The following is a 26481-nucleotide window of genomic DNA, read 5'->3' as shown; positions in this document are numbered from 1 at the left end:
TTGGCTAAAAGGAGGTTATAGAGACTTAGCCCTGGTCTACACTATGGGGTTAGGTCAAATTTAGCTGCGTTAGGTTGATTTTAAAATGAATGCATCTACACAACCAACCCCATCCCATTGACCTAAAGGTCTCTTAAAATCGACTTCTGTACTCCTCCCCAGTGAGGTGAGTAGTGGTAAAATCGACCTTGCTGGGTCGAATTTGGGGTAGTGCACACACAATTTGATGGTATTGGCCTCCGGGAGCTATCCCAGAGTGCTCCAGTGTGACGACTCCGGACAGCACTTTGAACTCCAATGCACTAGCCAAGTACACAGGAAAAGCCCCGGGAACGTTTCCTGTTTGGTCAGTGTGGTGAGCTCAGCAGCTCAGGTGACCATGCAATCCCCCCAGAATCGCAAATGAGCTCCAGCATGGACCGAACAGGAGACACTGGATTTGATTGCTGTATGGGGAGAAGAATCGGTGCAGGCAGAACTCCAGTCAAAAAGAAGAAATGCTAATATATATGCCAAAATCGCACAGGGCATGAAGGACAGAGGCTACAACAGGGGCACACAGCAGTGCTACGTGAAAGTTAAGGAGCTCAGGCAAGCCTACCAAAAGACAAAGGAGGCAAATGGTCACTCCAGGTCAGAGCCTCATACACGTTGCTTCTATGATCAGCTGCATGGCATTCGGGGGGAGGGGGGGAAAGCTACCACTGTCTGTGAACACCTGCAAGTGGGGAGTCTCACGGAACAGGGAGGGGGAGGAGAAGGAGAATGCACAGCAGGCAAGCGGTGAATCTGTTCTCTCCAGCAGCCAGGAGCCAATACCCTCCCAAGGTGGGATCCCCGACCCTGAAGCCAGAGAAGGCACCTCTGGTGAGTGCACATTTGTAACTACAGTACAGGGTTTAAAAGCAATAGTGTTTAATGTTTGATTTGCCCTGAAGAATTGGGATGCATTCACGGCCAGTACAACTACTGGAAAAGTCAGTTAATGTGTCTGGGGATGGAGCGGGAATCCTCCAGGGACATCTCCATGAAGCTCTCCTGGAGGTACTCTGAAAGCCTTTGCAGAAGGTTTCTGGGGAGGACTGCCTTATTTCATCCTCCACAGTAGGATACTTTACCATGCCAAGCCAGTAGCAAGTAGTCTGGAATCATTGCAGCACAAAGCATGGCAGCAAATGGTCCTGGTTTTGGTCGCATTCAAGCAACATTCAGTCTATATCTTTCTGTGTCAGCCTCAGGAGAGTGATATCATTCATGGTCACCTGGTTGAAATAGGGGAATTTTTGTAAGGGAATATTAAAAGGACCCCATTCATGCTGGGCTGTTTGCACTTGGCTAAAAGGGATCATACCGGAGAATAGCCACGCGGTGTAGGGAAAAATGAAGGGATCATCCCAGAGAATAGCCATGCAGCGGGGTGGAGGGAGGTGTGTTCTGCACATCCACCAGAAACCACAGCCCCTCCTATTAAATGTGAAAGCCAACCGGCATTGCTTGCTATAAGAAAAGAGGGTGCTGCAGTTTGAAACCATTCCCACGTTATGAAGACGTATGAAGCCAACCCCACGTACCCAGTGGCTTACCATGGCTACCTGGAAACCGAATTCTGTTGTCCAGCCGTGTGTGATGTGTCACCGTACTGGCAGGCGCTCAATATAAAAGGCAAAATGTGACTTTGTACCTAAAGAATATGTGCTGCCTGCTGTGAATTGCTTGTTTCACTGTGAAAGAGTCTCACTTTTGTTCTCAGAAACGTATCATCTTAAATTTTACTGTCCCTTTTTATCGCCCCCCCACAGGTGCAAATGTTTCTATGGTCCCCCTATCATCTCAGTTCCTGAGGAAAACGCACTCATGACGACATGTTTTCCGAGCTCATGCAGCCCTCCCGCACTGACAGGGCACAGCTTAATGCATGGAGGCATTCAGTGGCTGAGGCCAGGAAAGCATTAAGTGAGAGCGATGAGCAGAGGCAGGAGGCAATGCTGAGGCTAATGGGGGAGCAAATGGACATGATGAGCCGTCTGTTGGAGGTGCAGGAAAGCCATCAGGAGCACAGACACACACCCCTGCATCCACTGTATAACCGCCTGCCCTCCTCCCCAAGTTCCATATCCTCCTCACCCAGACACCCAAGAATGCGGAGGGGGGGGGGAAGGGGAAGAGTCCAGGCACCCAGCCACTCCACTCCAAAGGACGGTCCAAGCAACACAAGGCTGTCATTCAAAGAGTTTTGATTTGTAGTGTGGCTACAAAATACTATGTGGCCTTGTCCTTCCCTCCTTCCACATCCCACCCCACCCAGGCTACCTTGCCAGTTATCTCACTTTTTTTTTTTAATTAAAAAAGAAAGAATGCATGGTTTCAAAACAATAGTTACTTTATTTCCTTTGCCAGCTGTGATCAAAGGGGGGAGGGTGGTTGGCTTACAGGGAATTAAAATCAACAAAGGGGGCGGGTTTGCATCAAGGAGAAACACAACCGTCACACTGTAGCCTGGCCAGTCATGAAACTAGTTTTCAAAGCTTCTCTGATGTGCAGCGTGCCTAGCTGTGCTCTTCTAATCGCCCTGGTGTCTGGCTGCTCAAAATAGGACGCCAGGTGATTTGCCTCAACTTCCCACCCCGCCATAAACGTCTCCCCCTTACTCTCACAGATATTATGGAGCACACAGCAAGCAGCAATAACTTTGGTTGCACCGAGGTCTAACCTAGTCAGCAAACAGCACCAGTGAGCTTTTAAACGTCCAAAGACACATTCTACCACCATTCTGCACTTGCTCAGCCTATAGTTGAACTGCTCCTTACTACGGTCCAGAGTGCCTGTGTATGGCTTCATGAGCCATGGGAGTAAGGGGTAGGCTGGGTCCCCAAGGTTAACTATTGGCATTTCAACATCCCCAACAGTAATTTTCTGGTCTAGAAAGTAAGTCCCTTCTTGCAGCTGCTCAAACAGCCTGGAGTTCCTAGAGATGCTAGCATCATGCATCTTTCCTGGCCATGCCATGTTGATGTCAGTGAAACATCCCTTGTCATCCATCAGTGCTTGCAGCACCATTTAGAAGTACTCCTTGAGGTTTATGTACTGGTTGGCAAGGTAGTCTGATGCCAAGATAGGGATATGTTCTGTTTATTGCCCCACCAGAGTCAGGGAACACCATTGCAGCAAAGCCATTCAGTATGACCTGCACATTTCCAAGAGTCACTACCCTTGATAACAGATCAGATCAGTGATTACATTGGCTACTTGGATCACAGCAGTCCCCACAGTAGATTTGCCACTCCAAATTGATTCCCAGATGACCGGTAGCAGTCAGGCATTGCAAGCTTCCACAGGGCTATCACCACTTGCTTCTCAACTGTCAGTGCAGCTCTCATCTTGGTATTCCTCCACTTCAGGGTGGGGGAAAGCAACTCTCAAAGTTCAAGGAAAGTAGCCTTACGCATGCAAAAGTTTTGCAGCAACTGTGAATCATCCCATACCTGCAACACTATGCGGTCCCACCAGTATGCTTGTTTGCCGGGCCCAGAATCAGCGTTCCACTTTATCAACCAGCCCCACTGCTGCCATGATGTCCCAACTGCCACAGCCCGTACTTTCAGGATTGTCTGTGTCCATGTCCTCCTCACGGTTTTCCTCGTGCTGGCATCTCTTAGCCAGGTTCTGCACATACTGCAGGATAATGCACGAGGTGTTTACAATGCTCACAACAGCAGCAGTGAGCTAAGCGGGCTCCATGCTTGCCGTGCTATGTTGTCTGCACGGGTAACCCAGGAAAAAAAGCACAAAATGATTGTCTGCCGTTGCTTTCACGGAGGGAGGGAGGGGAGACTGATGACATGTACCCAAAATCACCCACCACAATGTTTTTGCCCCATCAGGCATTGGAAGCTTAACCCAGAATTCCAATGGGCAGCAGATACCGTGGAAACTGTGGGATAGCTACCCACAGTGCACCACTCTGTGAGTTGATGCTAGCCATGGTATTGAGGACGCACTCTGCCGACTTAATGCGCTTAGTGGGGACATACACAATCAACTGTATAAAATTGATTTCTAAAGATCGACTTCTACGAAATTAGGTTGATTTTATAGTGTAGGACATACCCTTAGGAACCAGGTGAAGCCATAAAACCTGCCATTGTTGGGGATCCCAGCTAAAAAACGACTGACAATCTGAGCTCCACAGAGGAGTGCTGGTTTAATCCTGCAGGATGCTGTATGCCTGCTGAGAGGTGCTGGGAACTCCCAGCTCCCATTGATGTGAGGATACCAACACCTCTCAACAAGAGCTCAGCACCTTGTATGTCCTAGCCCTGTACCCAGAAACTCCTCCAGCTGAATATGCAAGGAGATTCTCGTTATGTATAGATCCCTATGGGTAAATGTAGGAAGAACAAGGACACTACGAGGGCCCTGCTTGATGTTAGAGACAGGGAGAATCCTGAAAACAGCACAAACAGCTCTGTGTAAAGGAATTTAAAGACAGTATTGGCCTTGCTCCACACCCAGGACTCCACGTTGGCCTCAGTAGGAGCAACGAGAGGCCAATGCTGAGCACTTATGAAAATCCAACACAAAATATTTTTTCCTCCTGATTTAAACTCCCTGGAAGAGGCAAGGAGGAGAGAGAGAGAGAGAGACAGACTTTAGGCCCCCTTAGAGCAAGCATTATAGAGGAATGAGTCAAGGCAGTTATTTTGTTCCCTACACAAAAATCCATGGTTTCTGAGAACTGGACTCTAAACCTCTTCTGGATGAAATTAAAATGAGACCTAATTGCTGCCCTCAGGTGGCACCGAGGCCAAGGAAGATTAAGAAGAGCTGCTTTCAGGGATTTGTGTCATGCAAAGCCTCTTACACTGTGTGGTTCCTGTTTATTGCAGACCCCTCAGGAGTTTACCGTTAAACTACTTGTGACTTTCATTTATTCATATCGTTTTACTTACTGTGCGGCATAGCCTGCTGGGGCTCTTCTGTACCCTCGCCAATGATGGTTGGAGAAAAAAATGCCAGAGAAACCTCACTAACCCTGCTCATTAGGATGATCTTGGTTCCATGTTCTTGTATGTCTTACAAGATTATATATACCAGCAAGATTTTGTGATTAATATCTATGCTTGACTAACTGTAATAGGCAGAGTTATTAGACATACTTGGGTCTATTGGATGAGACATTTGACTCTCTTACTCTCTGTCTCTGAAGTGTAACCACTGGGCTATGCTGAGTTTGCTTTACAGTATTGTTCTTATTGCCAAAAATAATACAAAGAAAGTTCAAAAGACCCCTGTGTTGTGAATACCTTTTATCTGGCATGCAACTCCCTCCTGCGCCTGCTAGTATCACTCAGCTGGCCAGAGGAAGCTCCAAACAGCAATGGGAGGTACTCCCCCCATGCTGCTTCTATCCTCTGTTGGGCTTGGGGAGCAAAAGACCAGGGAATCCAAGTCAATCTCACTTTGCCAACAGTTCCGCATGCTCTGCAGAAATGCTACTAGCCTGATGTCTGAAACCCAGGCACATTTAGGCTGATGGCAGAAAACAGAGCAGGAAAGAATGGAGACCACTAATGGGTGACCAATGATGGATAGTGGGACAATCATGGAAGTGCTATGAGGGTGGGTGGGGGTGGTTCGAAAGCAAGAACAATTACTGTTCTAGGTTTCAGAGTAGTAGCTGTGTTAGTCTGTATCCACAAAAAGAACAGGAGTACTTGTGGCACCTTAGAGACTAACAAATTTCACGAAAGCTCATGCTGAAATAAATTTGTTAGTCTCTAAGGTGCCACAAGTACTCCTAATTATTGTTCTAGTGATCCCATGAACCGCATGCAGAAAAGGATGCTGGAAAGTAGCGAATATGTTTCTTGTTAAAATATTTTTATTACAATCAAACTCAATAAGCCTTCTTGTTCAATTTCTTGTTTAACACACACAGACATTGTTTATTGCATGCCAAAAAATCCTCAGAAGATCGAGCTTTGTAAAGAGATCTAATGGGAGGCAACGGAAACAAGACCTTTCTCCTATTTATAAAGGAAATCCTGTAAATTGAATAATTTTTAATAGACTATTTCAATAGGATGTTTCTATGTAAAAGGGCCAAGGGTCAGAAAATAAAAGACACCAGTCATTTCAATCTGAGCTGTTATGATGCTGCTAGCAAAACCAAATGTCAGTGAAATGAGGGAGTGCAGAGGGAGCGATGTTTTGTAATCCAGAACTCTTAAATACACAAATCCTTAAATGAATTCTCCACTATGTGATTTCCCCTGGACTTTAATTGGGTCATGCTGCTAAAATCCTTTTCCATGTTGGTTTCAAAATTCATCCATCAAACTCAGCTATGCAATGAAAATATAACAGAAAAAACTGTGGTGAAGAGAGATTTTGGTTGAGTCCGTTTTTGGGGACTTGGAACACTTTAAAAAGAGTAACCAGAAAATGCTGGGCACCTACTCTCTAAGCTGTCTCAAGTTTGACACCCCACATCCCCCCTAAAAAACCCAACACACCCAAAAACTTTTGGTCACTTTTGAAAATGTTGACCACTATCTTTAGTGACCAGTTTCAATCCGCTATAGCAACATCTAAAACTTCTGTTGGCAGAGTCTCAGTAGTATGGTTTAAAGCAACCAATATGCCAGAAAGCTTCTGGATCTAGGGTCCCATTGACATAGTGCACTGGAGGATAAATGGATAAAAAGAGTCGATCCTCTTTTTATTTTCGGTCTGTACTCTTACTTGTAGCAGCTGTGAATGTAAAGGAAAAAAGGCTTATGGGACAGAAACCTGACTGTCTCCCAGATCACTGGTGATAAAGAGAGACAGAACACAGTGAAAGAAGCTCCTTCACTCCTTCACCTATTTCATTAGTGGAAACCATCCACTGCATGGTATTCACTACACTACGGCCTACTTGGAAAGGGTCACGGATGGGGAGAGGGATAGCTCAGTGGTTTGAGCATTAGCCTGCTAAACCCAGGGTCATGAGTTCAATCCTTGAGGGGGTCATTTAGGGATCTGGGGCAAAAATCTGTCTGGGGATTGGTCCTGCTTTGAGCAGGGGGTTGGATTAGATGACTTCCTGAGGTCCCTTCCAATCCTGATATTCTACATTCTATAGTATTCTGTCTCCATCTCCAAAACCCATCCATCAAGAGATCACACATCCATCCATCATCGCCCACCTTCTGATGGCTCAAGCTTCAAGAGTGCAGGTCTAACTTATCATGATGTACTGGAATCCCAGCAGACCGGCCATGGGTTTATACACACACTCATCCCCTTGTGATTGCTGCTGTGAAGGCATCATACCTCATACTTCCCTTCATTCTCAGTCTTTATCTTCTCAGTGTCCAGCAGGAGTGACCAGACTTGGCCTCGCACCTGCAGGGGTATCCCTTTGTAAACCCTGCGGAACATCTGCAGATTAAATGGAAAACAGGACAATGTTAATGCGACAAGCCACCAAGACAGAAGTATTTCAAGAACAGAAGGCCCCTAAATAGAGCATTTCAAGGAGACCATAGACATGGCAGTGAATGATTTGGTAATTAAATGACCCCCCCCCCACCCCTTACATTCTCAGTCATTGTTAATTCCCTCTGTGAGGTCAATTCAATCCAAGACAGGGCAGGAGCACTTCACATGCTGTAAGAGTGTGAGGATCTTCACTGGGACTCTCCTTGCAGACAGAGATACTGTCGTTCCAGAGGCATCATGGTACATATGGAAGGGGCCAAACCCCAACATCGAAACATGCATCTTCCCCGTTCTGCATGGAAGAGAGCTTGGGACTTGACTTAGCAGCAGTACCCCATCCCTCCTGTCAACTCCGCAGGGAGCTGTCTGCACAAGGCAGACTGGGCACCATGAACACAGGGCTCCTGCTGGGGAGCTTCTCAGAGTGTATCTGCATTGGAGCTATGCTGTCAGGGAGGAGGTAGGTTGAGGGGCTCGGCACAAATGGCCCAGAGCATGAGAGATACTCCTCAGGGATTCCCAGGGTTGTGAAGCACCTCACCACACTTGCCCTAGCATGAAGCAGTCTGCTCTCTGCCTGCTGTGGCTGAAACCACATGATCCCAGCCTCCTAGGTCTACACAGACGTCGCCCGCTCTTGTGCAGGCTAGTGGTAGGCACACACCAAGCCTCGAGTCCTCGGAGCACTCCTTGATGCTGGATTCTCAGGGTAGATCTACACTGGAATAAAAACTGTTCACTCATGTCAGCTGACTCAGTTTGTGGGACTAAAAACTGCTGTGTAGACATTTGAGCTCAGGCTGGAACTCAGGCTCTGGGAACCCCCTCCCCTCGCAAGATCCCAGAGCTCAGGCTCCAGCCAGAGCCCAAATGTCTACACAGAAATTTTGTGCCTTGCAGCCCATGCACCACAAGCCTGTCAGCTGACCCATGCCAACCACGGGTGTTTAATTGTTGTGTAGACGTACCCTCATAGTAATCACCAAATTCACTCTTCCCAAGGGAACAGCATACACACAGCTTGACTGGCACAACTCAGGATCAGGTCCTTTATAACATCACAACACGGAGATATACTTATAACCGTTTCACTATAAATGTATGATCAAAAATTAAGATACAAGAGATACTGAATAAGGACAATGGAAACAGAAACGGTTACATATAAAATAAGAAGTATAGCACACTTCTTAGAGTCTAAACTTAACTTTAACAGGCTAAAACCCTTGTCTTAAGCAGTTTCCCAACTAAAGCAATCTTCCAGCATCACCAACCTACATGGGATCTACTGTTCACGGATGAAAAAAGGGTGGTCCTTTGTGTCTCTGGATGACAGCGCACCTCTAGACAAAAGCTCTTTTCCCACCACTGTTATTCTCTTCCTGTTGACTCCCCATCCTGCCCGTTGACTCATGTAAATAGCACTTCCATTTTTTTGGCTTACAATGCTTAATCTACATATGAACCTAGGCAGACAGGTGACTATACAGGCCTCTGTCTGACCCAAAACCCGTTTGTCAGTTCTGTCTTGGACAGAGGTTTTAAAACATATATTTAGCACATTCAGCTTCTGAAATATCATCTGTACACACATCACACGATGATGAAAATCAGCGTGCTCCTGGCTTTCATTTAAGATCTCACACACAACATACTTTATAGGTAAGTACTATAATAGCAATGTGTTGGATGTAGTAAGTTTGTCAGGCCTGTTAGGCATTGCTGACAGAGTAGTGAACCCTTTGCCAGCTGGCATCAATAGGCCTCTGTGACACATCATCATCCAGGTTTGGGGGAAGATTTTTCCTTGGGAGAAAGGGAGGCAACACCACGCTCCCTAATGGGACAATCCTGGGATGTCAGGGAATCTCCACAGATACAAATCATCTGTTCCTGTGGCTTAGGGTGACTGTACACTCCATCTTGGCTGGGATAGTCTGTTTTTTAACCCCTGTCCTGGCCATCCCGACTTTTTGGCAACAGGGGCATTTGTCCCATTTGCTCTTGCCAACTTCATCACTTGGTAAGAGCAAACAGGACAAATGCCCACTTTTGTCAAAAACGGGGGTGCAGAGGAAGATGTTGGGGGGAAGCAGGGATCGGGTGGGGGACAGGCAGGACTGGGGTGAGCAGTGACCCCAGCCCTAGTCTCAAGCAGGGGAAGGAAGGGGGCTCAGGCAAGTGGCTCAGGACAGTCCCGTGCATGGGGGAGAGGGGAGGGGGAGGAGGTGTCTTGAGCTAGCCCCATGTATTTTCCCTTTGGGAAATATGGTCACCTTACTGTGGCTTTAAACATGGGAGAGAATGATCTGGGCTAAGATACTGATTACTACTACTGGGAAGGAAGTAAAATAGTAAAATAGTCCACATGATACTCCTAATATTAGAGAGACAAAAGTGCATGCTTGGTTGTTTTTTTGCAATGTGTTTATGCATTTAATAGCACTTTGTGTCTCGTCTCTTCCATTTTAACCCTTGTCAGGTCAGATTATTTCTTGATGAAAAGCTCTTTAATCATCAATGGCAAAATTTTAAAAAAAAAAGTTTCATCCCTTCTAACAAACATGAATGTTGTAAAGAAATTTCAAGATGTTTTTGTGACACTAGCAGGCCAGATGCCAGCTCTTGCCTAGGCTGCTGGCATTAGCTAAGAACTGACAAACTCATAGCTGGAGACCAGTCCAGTTCACCTGTATATTAGTGAATATACAGGTAAACTGGACTGGTCTTCAGCTTTTAGTCTCATAAGAACGTATTTAGTGTTTAGACTATGAAATGCTTCTCAGTTGCTGCATACATTAATCCAACTTGTAACATCTACATTCCATGCTATAAGGAAATACATAAGTTTTGCTTTGTAACTTTGAAAACGTTTGCTCTGAACTTGTGACCCACGCACGGGAATCGTCCCCACCATTCATCCAGGAGGACTATCAAAATTTAAGTGGGCCATCAAGAAACATAAAACAAAGGATTGGTTAATCGCTCTATTGCACCCATGGAGCAGTACATGCAGAAGGCTTCATCTCATCACTCTGAATGCTGGAAGATGGAAATTAAAATGGTGTATGTGAAAATTTTTCATCTCTTTGCTGTTTGAACTCTCACAGAGCCAGAGAAACCAAACTGAAGTCAGAGATCCCCAGGGATTACCTCCTGGGTCCACCCTGAAACACATTTTGAATTGACAGATCATTACAACTCTGTCACTCCTAGGATTTAGATGGTAAGTCATTTGTGAGTATTTGTCTGCTTGCTTTAACCTGTAAACAACACTCATTAATTTTTCTTAGTTAATAAATCTTTAAATAGTTTATTACAGGATTGGCCATGGGCATTGTCTTTGGTGTAAGATCCAGAGTATCAATTGATCTGGGGTAAAAGTGACTGGTGTCTTTGGACTGAAAGCAACCTGAACATTGTGTGATTTTTGGAGCAAGTGACCATTTATCATTTAGTCCAGCCTCCCTGCATGGCAAGAAATACTGGAGTGTCTAATGGGACTGTGTCACCACGGTGCGACTGTTGTAGAAATGCAGAATGTAGAAAGGCGTTCACATTTGTTACTGCTTTGGGGAAATCTAATTAAAGCACATACCACCACTTTGGGGGTATTAGCCCTGTTTTTGACAGTCTGCCCTGAAGTAGGCATTGACGCTCATGAGCCAGTCCAGACAGCATAACAGTTTTCTTCTTGTGAGTTCACCCCATCTTCCCCACAACCCTGAATTGTCTTTCAGCTGCAACATTAATCACAGGTGGTGGGATTATTTTTTTTTAATGAGGCAATGATTTTGGCATAGAAACTTTTAGTAAATTTTCACAGTAGAGGTGTGAGGAGAAATGACAAGGCATGGAAAAGAGGGTCGGGTTTAGACAGCGAGCTCACTCCACACTTACTCCAGCGTCAGCTCCTGTTCCACAGGGCTGGGCCTGCCTCCCTGCTCCAAGTGTTGTGACCTAGCACATGTGGTCACGACACCCTTCAGGTTTGGCATGCCCAATCTTCCGTGAGGTCACAACACCCAGAACAGGGAGCTGAGCCCAGCCCCGCAGGACAGGAGCCATCACTGCAGAGTGAGCTCGTCATGGACTTCATTCAAATTCTGCTGACATCTATGCCAAAATTGTAGCCTTGGTTATTAAGGATCTCGTGGTGCTTTAAACTGGCCTGGGTGCTGCCCAAATGCTAACCGTGCCATTTAGATTCTGCCTATTTAAATTTCACTGGCTGTTTTCATAGGGTGTTTTCTTCACTGTTATGTAGTATTGGTGCATGATGGCTGCTATATTGCTGTGGTGGCCTGAGCATATAGAGCCTAAGAGGCTCCAGAAAAAAGCCTGTTCTACTGTATACATCATCAAGTTACTGGCGTGCTCCTGAACACAGCTTCATCCAGTTTCCTACACTGGGTACAAAGGTTTCAATTTTCAGCTTCCTATCCCAACTTATCTTACAATCAGTTTTATAGAATAATTTCCCTGCTTTGTATATTGACCGGAATCAAGTTCATGCATTTGTACATAGGCTAACAAAGCTAATATCAATGTGGTACATATTATATATTATCTTGTAGTTTACACGCATCAAAACACTCAAGTGACTCTATAGGTTGCATTGTAAGAGAATGGTGCAACTGTTGGGGTCCTTCTGGGCTAGGAGGCAATGAACTAACTTTTCCATGCTGCCTTATTTCTTTACATGACTGTCGTACACAGGAGCCTTAGTCATGGACCAGGACCACATTGTAGTAGGTGCTGTATACACAGAAAAAAAGAGTCTCTGCCCCAAAGAGATCAGTCTGTATATAAAGACAAAAGACAATGAGTGGATTTAGACAGACAGATGGGAGCACAAGGACAATCACACCAGCACGTGGGCTGCTAATAAATGTTGAGATTACACTGCCATTCTGCTGCACCTGGATATTGCCCCATTTAGTTGGGACATGATTAGAACACTGTTCCTTTCAATTAGTTTCATGTGGAAGTTAGATGAGCCCATGATTTTTAACATTCAGACCATGACAGAATACGATCATGGGTGCAAATAACATGACGATTCAATATCCTTGTCTACAGTAAGCACTTCCAAAAGGCCTGTCCCACTTTTGAGCCTGATCCTACAAATGCTTACTACTACTGGGCAGAAAGCTTACCACTGCAAATAGTCAAGACGGTTACTCACCTTTGTAACTGTTGTTCTTCGAGATGTGTTGCTCACATCCATTCCAGTTAGGTGTGCGCGCCGCGCGTGCACGTTCGTCGGAAACTTTTTACCCTAGCAACTCCAGTGGGCCGGCAGGTCGCCCCCTGGAGTGGCGCCGCCATGGCGCCCAATATATATCCCTGCCGGCCCACCCGCTCCTCAGTTCCTTCTTGCCGGCTACTCCGACAGTGGGGAAGGAGGGCGGGTGTGGAATGGATGTGAGCAACACATCTCGAAGAACAACAGTTACAAAGGTGAGTAACCGTCTTTTCTTCTTCGAGTGATTGCTCACATCCATTCCAGTTAGGTGAATCCCAAGCCATACCTAGGCGGTGGGGTCGGAGCGAGAAGTCGCGGCATGGAGCACTGCAGATCCGAAGGCCGCATCCTCTCTTGACTGCTGGACCAGGGCGTAGTGGGAAGCAAAGGTGTGGACCGATGACCAGGTCGCTGCCCGACAGATTTCCTGGATGGGCACACGGGCGAGGAAAGCCAGCGACGACGCCTGCGCCCTGGTAGAATGCGCAGTCACACGGCCCGTAGGGACATGGGCCAAGTCATAGCAGGTCCTGATGCAGGACGTTACCCAAGAGGACAACCTCTGGGAGGAGATAGGAAGCCCTTTCATGCGGTCCGCTACTGCCACGAAAAGCTGGGGGGATTTGCGGAAGGGCTTGGTCCTCTCCACGTAGAACGCGAGAGCCCTACGGACATCAAGCGAGTGGAGCTGCTGCTCCCTGCCTGAGGAGTGAGGTTTCGGGAAAAAAAAAAACCGGGAGGAATATCTCTTGGTTGACGTGGAAGGCTGAGACCACCTTGGGGAGAAAAGCAGGGTGTGGTCTCAGCTGCACCTTGTCCTTGTGGAAGACCGTATATGGGGGGTCTACCACAAGAGCCCGGAGTTCCGACACCCGTCTAGCTGAGGTGATAGCTACTAGAAAGGCCGTCTTCCAAGAGAGGTAAAGCAGGGAGCAAGTAGCTAACGGCTCAAAGGGGGGCCCCATGAGCCGGGACAACACCAGGTTAAGATCCCAGGTTGGAGCAGGGGGACGGACGTTAGGGTATAAATGTTCCAGCCCCTTAAGGAATCTAGACACCGTCGGGTGAGAAAAAACAGAGCGACCATCCGCACCCGGGTGAAAGGTGGAGATAGCTGCTAGGTGGACTCGCAACGACGATATGGCCAGACCTTGCCCTTTGAGGGACCAAATGTAGTCTAAGATGTCGGCTACCGAAACTCCAATAGGGCGGAGATTTCTCTCCACGCACCAACAGGAGAAGCGCTTCCATTTGGCCAAATATGTCGCTCTTGTGGACGGCTTCCTGCTGCCCAAGAGCACCTCCCTCACCGGCGTGGAACAGCGCAGCTCAGAGCCAGTCAGCCACGCAGGAGCCACGCCGCTAGGTGCAGCGACTGCAGGTCCGGGTGACAGAGGGTCCCGTGCTCCTGGGTAATCAGGTCCGGATGAAGGGGCAGGGGAACTGGGTCGGCTATGGTCAGGTCCAGCAGCATGGAGTACCAGTGCTGTCTGGGCCATGCCGGGGCTACCATGATCACGTGAGCCCTGTCCCTGCGCACCTTCAGAAGGACCCTGTGGACCAAAGGGAATGGGGGAAACGCATAGTACAGGTGGGTCGACCACTGGATGAGGAAGGCATCCGCTATCGACCCGGGCTCCCTGCCCTGAAAGGAGCAGAACGCTTGGCACTTCCTGTTTCCCTTGGACGCGAAGAGGTCCACACGGGGATAACCCCACCTCCGGAAGATGGAGAGGGCGACGTCTGGGCGAAGGGACCACTCGTGGGACAGGAAGGATCTGCTCAATCGATCCGCCAGCGTGTTCCGTACTCCGGGGAGGAAGGAAGCCATGAGGTGAATGGAGTGGGCTACACAAAAGTCCCAGAGTCGTATCGCCTCGTGGCACAGGGAGGAGGATCTGGTGCCGCCCTGCTTGTTGATATAATACATGGTCGTCGTGTTGTCGGTGAACACCGTGACACAGCGACCCTGAAGCTGATGACAGAACGTTTGACAAGCAAGACGGACCGCTCTCAACTCCCGCATGTTGATGTGTAGCCCCACCTCCTCCTGGGACCACAGGCCCTGCGTCCTCAGGGTCCCTAGGTGGGCCCCCCAGCCGAGATCTGAGGCATCCGTTGTTAGGGACACCGAGGGCTGAGGTGGGTGGAAGGGGAGACCCGCACATAACACCGACTGGTCTAGCCACCAGCCGAGGGAATCTAATACCCTCTGGGGGATTGTGACTAGCATGTCTAGCGGCTGTCTTGTCGGCCTGTAATGACTGATGAGCCACAACTGGAGAGGCCTCATGCGGAGCCGAGCGTAATCGGTCACAAAAGTACAAGCCGCCATGTGGCCTAACAGGGTTAGACATGTCCTCACTGACGTTAAGGGGGCTGTCCGCAGCCGTTGCACGATCGCCGACAAGGCCTGGAACCGCTGCAATGGCAGCAAGGCCCTGCCTACAGTGGCGTCCAGGACGGCCCCGATGAATTCCACCCTTTGTGTGGGAACCAGGGTGGACTTGTCTGTGTTTACCAAGAGGCCCAGAGTGGCGAACATGTCGGTGATCACGCGGACATGGCTGCAGACTTGTTGTTCCGACGTGCCCCGAATCAACCAATCGTCCAGATACGGAAACACGTGGATACGACTGCGCCGAAGCTGCGCCACCACAACTGCCATGCATTTCGTAAACACCCTCGGGGCCGTGGACAAGCCAAATGGGAGGACTGCAAATTGATAATGAAGAGACCCCACAACGAAGCGAAGGAAACGTCTGTGACGTGGCCAGATGGCAATGTGAAAATACGCGTCCTGCATGTCGAGGGCGGCGTACCAGTCTCCCGGATCCAGGGATGGGATAATGGTCCCCAAGGATACCATGCGGAACTTCAACTTCACCAGGTACTTGTTGAGCTCTCGCAGGTCGAGGATAGGCCTGAGGCCCCCCTTGGCCTTGGGGATCAGGAAGTAGCGGGAATAAAACCCCTTGCCTTTCTCGTTCTCCGGCACCGCCTCTATAGCTCCTTTGCCGAGGAGCGTCTGCACCTCCTGCCGAAGGAATTGCTCGTGAGAGGGGTCCCTGAAGAGGGACGAGGAAGGGGGGCGGGGAGGAGGAAATGAAACAAACTGCAGGCGGTATCCCGACTGCACCGTGCGTAAGACCCAGCGGTCTGATGTTATTAGGGACCACGCTGGGAGGAAAAACGAAAGGCGGTTGGAAAACGGGGGGGAAGGATCCATTGGGGAAACTGTTACTGCGCCCTCGGGCGCACCTTCAAAATGAAGGCTTAGGTCCAGGCGGGGGCTTAGAGGAGCCTTGGTTCTGCCCCCCTTGGTTCCCCGAGTGCCTGCGCCTTCCGTTCCTGCCGCGGTGCCTGTTAAGGTCCTGCCGCTGGCGGAACTGGGAATACGGCCTGCGCTGTTGTTGTTGTTGCTGCGGCCGGAAGGGTCTGCGTTGCGTCACTGGTGTGTGCATCCCGAGTGACCGCATGATAACTCGGTTGTCTTTCAGACTCTTGAGTCTGGGGTCTGTCTTGTCCGAGAATAAGCCTTGGCCTTCGAAAGGAAGGTCCTGTATAGTGTGCTGGAGCTCCGGCGGAAGGCCAGAAACCTGCAGCCAGGAGAGGCGACGCATTGTTACCCCCGACGCGAGGGTACGGGCAGCCGAGTCCGCAGCGTCCAAAGAGGCTTGCAAGGACGTGCGTGCGACCTTCTTGCCTTCCTCCAAGATGGCCGTAAACTCTTGGCGAGCATCTTGTGGCAGCAGCTCCTTGAATTTATCTGCTGCCACCCAGGAGTTGAAGGCGTATCTGCTCAGCAGGGCCTGCTGGTTGGAGACCCTGAGCTGCAGCGCCCCAGCCGAGTACACCTTACGGCCGAGGAGGTCCAACCGCCTGGCCTCCCTTTATTTGGGGGCTGGAGCCTCCTGGCCGTGACGCTCTTTATCGTTTACCGATTGGACCACCAGGGAACACGGAGTCGGGTGCACGTGGAGGTATTCGTAGCCCTTAGAAGGAGCCATGTACTTCCTCTCGACGCCCTTCGCAGTGGGAGGAATGGAGGCCGGAGACTGGCAGATGGTGTTGGCGTTGGCCTGGATGGTTCGTACGAACGGCAGGGCGACTCTGGTGGGAGCGTCTGCCGAGAGGATGGTCACAATTGGATCCTCTATCTCCGAGACCTCCTCGGCTTGCAGACTCAGATTTTGAGCTACTCGCCTGAGGAGGTCCTGGTGCGCCCTGAGGTCCAGCGGGGGGGGGCTGTTGGAGGAGGTCCCAGCCACCGCTTCATCCGGGGAGGAGGACGAGGAGACCCCCGGCAAGAGAGTGTCTAACGGCGGGTCTCCTTCGGCCCTCGCCTCTACCTCAGGAGCCAAAGCGGAGTCTTGATGCTTGGACCCTTCCTCCCCATCCGGGGAGGGAGGGGGGCGAGACAACGAGGCTTCAGGTGCCCTGCGCTCCGCAGTCGCCGGCCTAGCAGGGAGCTGTTGGGGGCCCTGGGCCTGATGATATGCCCAGGGTGTCCAGAATCCCCATTGTTGCGGGCCTTGGTCCTGCTGTGGCGGATCGCTGAACAGCGCCGCCTGCCGGTCGGTGCCCAGCGCATACCCACTGTCCGTTAGCGAAGATACGGACGGCTGTCTAGAGGGCCATGGCGGGGCGGACCCTGGATGGTAAGGGTCTGCGCGGGCCGGCACGGACGATCGTCTCGGTGCCGGGGACCGGTGCCGGGAGTCATATCGGTGCCGGGACCGGGACTGGGTTCTGTCACGGTGCCGGGATCTGGACCGGTACCGGGCGCCGCTTCGGTGCCGGGATCGGGACCTGCCACCAGCTCGGTGCCGGGAGGTCGACCGGGACCGGGACCTGCCACCAGCTCGGTGCCGGGAGGTCGACCGGTGCGGCGAATGATGTCTGGATCGGCTCCTGGAATCGCGGTGCCGGTATCGGCGGCTGGAGACCGACCGCGATCGTCTTGATGTCGACCGGCGCCGCGAGTGCGACCGGTACCGCTGAGGGGAGCGGTGCCGGGACTGCGAGCGGCGGCGGGATCTGGAGCGACCGTGGCGTCGGGACCTGGATCGAGAACGTGAGTCCCGAGACGGTGCCGACATCATAGGCTTGCCTCTGGACACGACCCGCACCGGAGGTACCGGGGGTGGCAGCTGAGTGGGCTCAGTCATGGCTATGAGGTCCCGTGCCGAGGCGAAGGTCTCTGGTGTGGATGGCACCACTATCTCAACCCCAGATGTCATGGGGGAGCTTGGCGGCACCGGACTCGACGGACCCGCCGGGCCCGGAGTCGACGGTGCCGGCGGCGCCGCGGCCGATGTTGTGGCCGGGCGCTCCAGTCGGGTCTGCCTGGCCGGAGTAATAGACTTCGACGGCCTAGGCTCTGTCCCCGGTGCCGGAGAAGGTCGGTGCCGGGGAGTCTTCTCGGTGCCGGTGCGATCCGGTGCCGGCGCCGAGATCACGGCCTGCGAAGCCGCCGGGTCAAGTGCCGCCTCCATAAGGAGAGTCCGGAGCCTTTGATCCCTCTCCTTCTTTGTCCTTGGCTTAAAAGCCTTGCAGATGCGGCACTTGTCGGATCTGTGCGATTCCCCCAGGCACTTCAGGCACGCGTCGTGGGGATCGCTGGTAGGCATGGGCTTCTTGCAGGCCGCACACCGCTTGAAGCCCGGCGAACCAGGCATGAGCCCGGTGCCGGGTGCCGGGAAGGGCTAAGCCCCCGGCGAAGAACTATTTACAAACTACTTAACTACTACTATCTACACTTAACAATCTAATTAACAACTACAATAGTGCTAGAGATAACGATAGAGAACAAGGAGAGCTAGGGACGTGGAGGACAGCTATGCCGCGCTCCACAGTTCCAACGACCGACACGGCGGTAAGAAGGAACTGAGGAGCGGGTGGGCCGGCAGGGATATATATTGGGCGCCATGGCGGCGCCACTCCAGGGGGCGACCTGCCGGCCCACTGGAGTTGCTAGGGTAAAAAGTTTCCGACGAACGTGCACGCGCGGCGCGCACACCTAACTGGAATGGATGTGAGCAATCACTCGAAGAAGAACCTCTGGTTTCAACGGATCCACTCGCAGTAAAGCAAGCACCACACCTGGCAATAAGCATTTGCAAGTGGGATGCTGGACTCTATGATTTTATGAAAATATGCTAATGAGTGTGAATATAATGTAACTAGAATATGCTTCATGCAAAAGGTCTCTTGTAAGGTATCATTACAAAGCTTATAATCTACTGAGTGTGAGAGACAGGAAGAGGAAGATAAATCTAAAGCCATAGAGATGTTGATGAGGAACCAATGAAAGCCTTGCTCCAGACAGGAGTCTGGATGACTTTGGCACAAAGGAGGAGATGAGAGCCAGAAACCTGATACTGAATCAGCTCAAATTCCCTCCTGATCAATTTATTTCCAAAGGATTAGAGAGATCGAGACTAGCAATGACATTTTCCTGAGGTATAATAAGCAGCTCAGCTCTGCAGGGAGGAAACATTTGGCTTTGAATTTGAATGTTCAGCAAATGTTATTGCTGAACTTTAATGAATTCACCAGTATTCACTAAACAGCTTTCAACACCCCATTGGGAGTGTAGCAGGTAGCAAGGGCATAACAAACCAAGCTAAGATTGTATTTAACAAACTGCCTCTGAGTTATTTACCTTATGGCTCCTTTCCTCCACCACCCACAAAAATCAAAGTGGTAAAATCTTGAAACCCTGGGGAAAAAAGAGCAATGTCCCTTCATGATAAACCCCAAAAGAAAATGAAGACATTGTAGGACACAATGACCCTCTAAACCAGGGGATGAGATGACTAGAAATAATGGGTGCAGTTGGTTACTCTTAACCTCTTCTAGCTGCTTCCTGTTTCAGAGGGGAAAGGATTTTTTTATTTAAACATCTGCTATTTTGCTGTATATCTTTGCAAAGGTTAGAAGTCCAAGCCTTTGGGCAACAATAGGAAAGCAAAGGAGCAGCTGCCTCCCATACCTAATGTTACAGGTAGAGTGACCAGATGTCCCAATTTTATAGCGACAGTCCTGATAGTCAGAGATTTTTTTCATATAGGCACTTATTACCCCTCACCCCCATCCCGATTTTTCAAACTTGCTACCTGGTCACCCTAGTTAAAGGAGACCTAAAGAGTAAAGAATAAAAGGGCTCATACCTTCTTTTTAGTATCTCTAGGACACTAATACCTAAATAGTCCCAACTAAAATCGGGCCCCACTGCCGTAGGTACTATCCAGACAGACAATCCCTCCCCTGAAGAGCTAACAAGATACAAGACAAAGAGTAGGAGAAAGAAATGTCATCCAGAGCTGGAAATTGAAGTATGGCGAGATTAAGGGTTTGTCTACATGAAGCAGCAATGCATCCTAGAGGGAGTGACACGTCTAACCACAGTAACATGTTATGCTTTAATTGGTCCAAGTAGATCCAGGTGGTGTGCACAGAATGTTCCCTAGTGCACAATATTACATTAATGCACACTTAGGAACCTTTAGTACACACCAGCAGCATCTACACATACTAATTAATGCACAATATATTAGTGCGCTTTAGAGTACTATAGGGAGCATTACCCCATCATGTAGACAAACCCTAAGTGACATGCTCAAGGTCACACAGGAAGAGTGTAGCAAAGCCAGGAACTGAACCCAAGTTTCCTGAAGTTCAGTCCAGCATTGTAACTACTGGATCATCCTTCCTTTCTAGGCTTCATGATGGATAAAGCTCTGCAACTGCTCATCACAAGTTTTTTTTCCCATCACAGAATTATCAAATCAAGCCTAAGTTCCCCACCTGTCTGCCCCTCGTTTTGCATACTCAGCATTATGATGGAAGAGTGCCATCAGCTTTTATAAAAGGGTTGGGTGCTGAATCTCTACAGCTGGAAGAAAAGCCTTTTGGTTAAAGCATTTTTGTTAAATAGGTGTCAACAAAAACAAACTAAAAATCTCTTGCCTGCTCAACCAACTTTCATTCTGTCGCTATCCATCATAAACCCATTAATTTGCCAGGCAAAGACAGGGTGAACAAGATGTAGATTTCTAACAGCTACAAATATATATATATTTTCTTCTTTTTAAAACGCCTTCATTCATCATAAGGTAGCAACCACCTTTAATGCACGAGCCATTGCCAGGACAGCTCCTCTTCTTGGTACAATTAATGACCCATTTATAAAGGAAACATGCTCCCACTCCTTTGTGATTATTTACTAACCTCAGCTCCGACAGCAGGAGCTGAGCTCCGACAGCAGGAGCTGAGCTCTGAAGACCTTTGGGATCAGGGATGAAAAAAGCTTCCTGATATGAACCCCAGGAAAGAAAACTTATTCAATTCCCCTTCGCACCACAAAACTGGTTGTCTGATCATCTGACAGTCATCTAAAACCTGAACTTTCATGTGCAGCATATTTTGAATGATACAGGTTGTTTCTGAGTTGGTCTGACAGCAAGCAGGCTAAGGGCCCGTCTACACTTACAGCACTGCAGCGGTGCCAAGCTGCATGGGTGTAGATGTGCTGCTGTAGGTCTTAGCAAAGACGCTACTTCCCCTGATGGGAGACCTTCTCCCATCGGCATAGATTCTCCAGCTCCCTGAGAGGTAGTAGCCACGTGGATGGGAGAAGCCCTCCCATTAACATAAAACTATCTACACCAGGAGTTGGGTCATCAGAGCTGCCTGGGGTGGGGTGGGAGAGCGGCAGGCAGCAAGTGAGGCAATTTGCCCCAGGCCCCGCAGGGGCTCCCACAAGAATATAGTATTCTATAGTATTGCAACTTTTTTTATGGAAGGGGCCCCCAAAATTGCTTTGCCCCAGGCCCCCTGAATCCTCTGGGTAGCCCTGTGGGTCACTATAACTGCATCACTCAGGGGCATGGATTTTCCACACCCCTGAGCAACATAGTTCTACTGCCATCAGGCTGTAGTGTAAACCCAGCCTAACTACTTGCAAGGAGCAATCAACAGAGGCAGTTTAAGAGCTGGAACCTGAATAGTTACTATCCCAGAGGCTACAGACTCAGTTCCAGTCCAACTGCCACTCCTCTAAAGTGTCCAGGGTTAGTTGGAATGAGTGGCTCTGGCTCTAGAATAGGCTTTCAGAGCACAATGCAAGTTAGCTACCCAATGAGCCCCACAGATAAAGCCCCACGTGGAGCATTATCAATTTCTCTTCATTTGCTGCAGAGAAAGAAATGTAGTAAAGAAAGGGAGTCACAGAGGAGGGCAGAAAGGTTCCCCCTCCACCCACAAAAAAATAAAATAAAGAAGGGGTCTCTGTTGCTCTCTCTCTCACACACAAGTCTTCATTTCTCTGTATTGCTGGAGAACACTGTGGACAGCTGGAGAACTAGGGGGATGATGACTCATCAATTAAGAGCTGAGAAAGGTTCCAAGCCAGTTCTCCAGTCCAGGAAAAAAAGCCCTCCAGCAAAATCAGGTATGATGAAACTTAACAGTCCTGCTATTTCAAAATCAAAGGGGAAAAAATGAAATAGCTTTCAGGCCTCCATTGTATAGCACAACGAAGAAAAAACATGGCGTGATGTTCTTCTTCTGCCAGTCTTATTTAAGGACTTTGCCAGGTTTGCTATATTTGTGAAGGAGACCCCCTGCTGGAGAGGCAGTGCCTGCTACCGATTGCTTCTTGGCAAGTGATGCAGCAGGCCTGCAGGGCAGAGGGACGTGAGATAGGTGTTACTACACATTAGCAGAGGTCAAAACGGTGTAAGAAAACCTGTACATCGCACAAAACTCTTTTACTGTTTTATAAGGGAGATCTGGGCATAATAGGACGAGCCAGCACTGCTTCCACAGCAACCCCACTCTTCTCTACATTTTATAGCGCCCACAAGCAGGCTAAGTGCTACACAGAAAACATGCCCCTACCCCAAGAAGTTTACAATCCAAGTCCCCACTCCTGCCAATACCAATACATATGCTTAGATTTATGCACGTGAGTAATCTAATCAAGAGGTTATGGTGCTAGCCGGGAACTTAGGAGGCTGAGATTCAGTTCCCTGGACTTCCTGTAACTCAGTATCAGGATGTCTCACATCTGTAAAATGGGGAGATAATGTTCTCTCCCCCACGTCCTCCTGACAGGAGTCTTGTGAGGATGTTAGGTACTGAGAAACACTCCAATACTATCGTAATGAGGCTCACATAAGTACCTGAGATAGAGGACTAAAATGGCTCTGCTCACGTGTGTGCATTGTTTCAGGATCAAGTTCTAAATGACGAACAGACAAGTGGTAACAGCATCCAGCACAGAGGGGGAAGAGCAAAAAAGGACTCAGGTTGCAGAACTAAGGGCTTGTCTACACTGGCACTTAACATCACTGCAATTTTCTCGCTCAAGGGTATGAACACCCCCCCCCCACCCCGTCCCCAAGTGCTGCAAGTTTCAGTGCTATAAAGCGCCAGTGTAGATGGTGCCCCTGCGTTGGTAGCTACGCCCCTCATGGAGGTGGTCTGTTTAGAGAGCTGGAAGAGCTCTTTCCCAGCGCTCTGCCATGACTACACAAGCCATGTTAAAGCGCTGTCATGGCAGCACTTCAGCGTTGCCAGTGTAGACTAGCCCTGAAACACTGGTATCAGCCTAGGTGCGCACACTGATATGGACAGCCTGGGGGTTCACAATTGTTTTTTTATTCAAGTTGCTGCTGGTGTAGCTGCAGGAATGAGGGGGCCTGATTTCACCAACTGTTGGCAGAATAATCCTGCAACAACAGACTCTCTGCCAGCCCTTCCCTCCGTCTGCTGCCACCAGGATTGACAGATTATTCACTCTTGGGGGTGGGTCTCGGTCAGACACTAAAGAGCATTTGATCATATTGGCTGGTTCATCCTGAGCAGCTTTGTCAGCCTTCGTTTTATTAAGCAGCAGTCAGTGCACAGACCCATCACCAGGGTCAGAGAAAAAGGGAGGCGAAGCTTTTCTTTTCTGTTATGCTGACACAGGTTCTGCCTAAAAACAGACCATCTGCTGGCTGAGAATGGTTCCAAGGGAGTTCTCTCCCACATAATCTGTGCCACACCCACAGCAGCTGGAGGTAGTTATGGAACAACCACACAGGGTGTTCCTCCTTCCCTGCTCCCCCAGGGCCAAATCACAGTGGATCAAAATTTATTCCTGGCATAACTCCATTTATTTTAATGGCCAGAAACTAATTATTCCACTAACTCCATAGCACACGCAGGCTTTGGGCTCAGCCTTGCCTAAACTAGAAAGTTGTACTGCTTTAACTTTACTAGTATACTACAAGCCCCCTAGTGTTAGGGCAGAAAAACTCTGGCAAGAGGAATGGATATTTATAATCCCTAACCAGTCCCCTGTCAGCAACCCCACAATCTGCCTGCCTGGTTTTGAGCTGCTCCGCCGTCAACAGTCCCTGTTGAACAGATTCCAGACAGGGCAAGGTCTCTGCGCAGCCAACCAGTATCGCTGGGGCCTTCGTGACAGCCCTGTGTGCAGCTGCAGCGCAACACAGACAATGACACACATTGTCGATGAATGCCGGCTGACTAGGTTCAGTGGTGGCCTGGAAGAACTGCATCACGCCACTGAAGATGCCATTGCTTGGCTAGACAACTATGCACATGCTAAATGAATAATAAATAGTATAGTTATTCTTATATGGCGAGGGAAATAAGCTATATTAGTATAAGTCTCCTTTATACCAATCTAACAGCGTCCACACCAGTGGTTATACCTGTGCAATTATTTTAGTAAAATAAATCATACTGGGATGTTACACTCCATATTCTTTATGGAAATATGCTTATGCTATGGATATGAGATAACAGATATATTTTAGGCAAGATGGCTCATGTAAGGTATCATTGGAAAGGTTATGATTTTCTGAATGTGATTATCCAATTTGTATGCCTGCATCATTTCTGTAATCTGAAGCTAGAAATACTGACCATGTATCGGTTTTTCAAATGGGCTACTTTAGGTGACAGCCACAACTAGCCCTTCAGGTACAACAATGAAAAAGCCAGACAGGGCTGATGGCCCATCAGCAAAGACAATGAACTGTGAAAGACCTTAGTCTTCCTGTGGACACTCGAGACAGCCTGGGAGTGATGGCTGCTACGACCCTGCCAAGACATATGACTGAGACACCTGGTACAGGACACCCCCACTTGGAATGCCAGTGTTTTTCCAGTAGAAGACAAAGAGTTTCTGTCAGATATAAAAGCTATACAAGGCAGTGGAGTGACATCATCAGGGTTCTCCTCTGCCTCCCAGCCCAAAGAGACACTAGGAAACACCTGAAAAGAAGGACTAAACTGGGAGGGAGAAGAGCTGAGCCCAGGCTGGAAGGCTGTCTAGCCTGTGAGTAATAATACCTGAAGTTTCAAGCTGCAGGCCAATGCAGCTGGCTTTCAAGACTCTCTGTATCTGCCTGAAACAACTTTTATGGTGAGAAATTACTATTTGCAGCCAATTTCTTTAGTGAATCAAGCTTAGTTTACGTGTTTTGTTTTATTTGCTTAGTAATCGGCTTTATTCTGTTTGCTGTCCCTTTAACCACTTAAAATCTGCCTTTTGTAGTTAATAAATTTGTTCGGTTTATTATTAGTCCCAGTTTGTGCAATTTCTAACTGGTGGGGCAAGGTGGTGTGCATCTCTCTCTTCACATTGAGGAAGAGGGTGAATTTTTTTGAGCTTGCACTGTGCAGATTTTTCTATACAGCGCAAAATCTTTGGGTCTGCACTCCAAGGGAGATGGGCACCTGCATGCTGGGGCAAGTCCCATAAGCTGAGTCTTCCCAGAGCTGAGCTCAGTGTCTGTGTCTTTCTGCAGCTGGGTGTGACCCTGCTTGTGTGTGTGCTAGAGGAGGCTTAAGAGCCTGGTTCAGCAAGACAGGCTAAAGGGGGCCCAGGCTGGCAGAACAGGCGGGCTCAGGGGTACCTCAACACATCAGGTGGCACCTTGAAGGGGGCAACCTGTCACACATACCCTTACCTGTAAGAGTTACAGGTACAAAATCTGTGCTTAGAATAAGCCTGAAACTAGGTCTCGTGTAGTAGAGACAATATGGAACCCCAAGGTTCTGCACTGAGCCTTTAACCTGAACGTGGCTTGCGGTCCTGTTTTGCTTTTAGTTTAGGAGGATACCATACTTCTTGTCCATGAAGAATTGATTAAATACATTTGAACACTTTGCCTTCAATTTCTAACAGATCAGCATTAAATTAGGGAAGGTAAGCAAATACTCTGTCTCCTGGCCCTGTCTTGACACCACTGGAACTCTCAGATATCAAATAAAACCTTTCCCAAGCTGTCCTCTCTGCTAAGTCAGATAGGGTTCTTGAGAGGCCGTTATTCAGTACTAGCTAGTGCCGCTACATGATATTTCACATCACCACAATACTGAAGAAACTCGTACAAAAGTGAGAATGTTGTAAGTTCCCTGATGGTGGTGGTTTGAAAGAGTAGTGCTCAAGACATCAAGATGTTTAGAAGCTTCAGTAAAGCATGCTGGCATGAGGGGAAACTTGGTAATAGGAAACCTTTTACTGAGAACTTCTGGTGTTTCAGAGGAATCTACTGCTAGTTGAATGATACTAACCTGTGCTGTACTTTAAAAAGGCTTCTTTGCTTTGATCCAGTATTAGCTTGAAAGGGCCCCATCAGAGTCTAGCGATAGATTGGTTTTAGTAATGAAGATTTGCCTGTTTCCAGTTTAGGCCGGGGCAATTCTCTGGCCTTGCAATG

General features: G+C 48.9%; 1 protein-coding gene across 6 annotated transcripts in view; it reads right to left on the bottom strand.

The window, feature by feature from the left end:
- LOC127051024 (USP6 N-terminal-like protein) overlaps nt 1-26481 on the bottom strand; it is a 208759-nt gene that overhangs the window by 34006 nt on the left and 148272 nt on the right. For 5 of the 6 annotated variants that reach the window (XM_050952814.1, XM_050952815.1, XM_050952816.1 and 2 more), the window contains one exon: nt 7318-7425. In XM_050952814.1, coding sequence (XP_050808771.1) covers nt 7318-7425 — 108 coding nt within the window. Of the gene's footprint in view, nt 1-7317; nt 7426-8453; nt 8506-26481 lie in introns of those variants that run through there. The other variant, XM_050952818.1, reaches the window with a different exon arrangement.

Source organism: Gopherus flavomarginatus, chromosome 5 (assembly GCF_025201925.1).
Source record: "Gopherus flavomarginatus isolate rGopFla2 chromosome 5, rGopFla2.mat.asm, whole genome shotgun sequence".
NCBI lineage: Eukaryota > Metazoa > Chordata > Testudines > Testudinidae > Gopherus > Gopherus flavomarginatus.
This window is presented reverse-complemented; position numbering and strand designations above follow the sequence as displayed.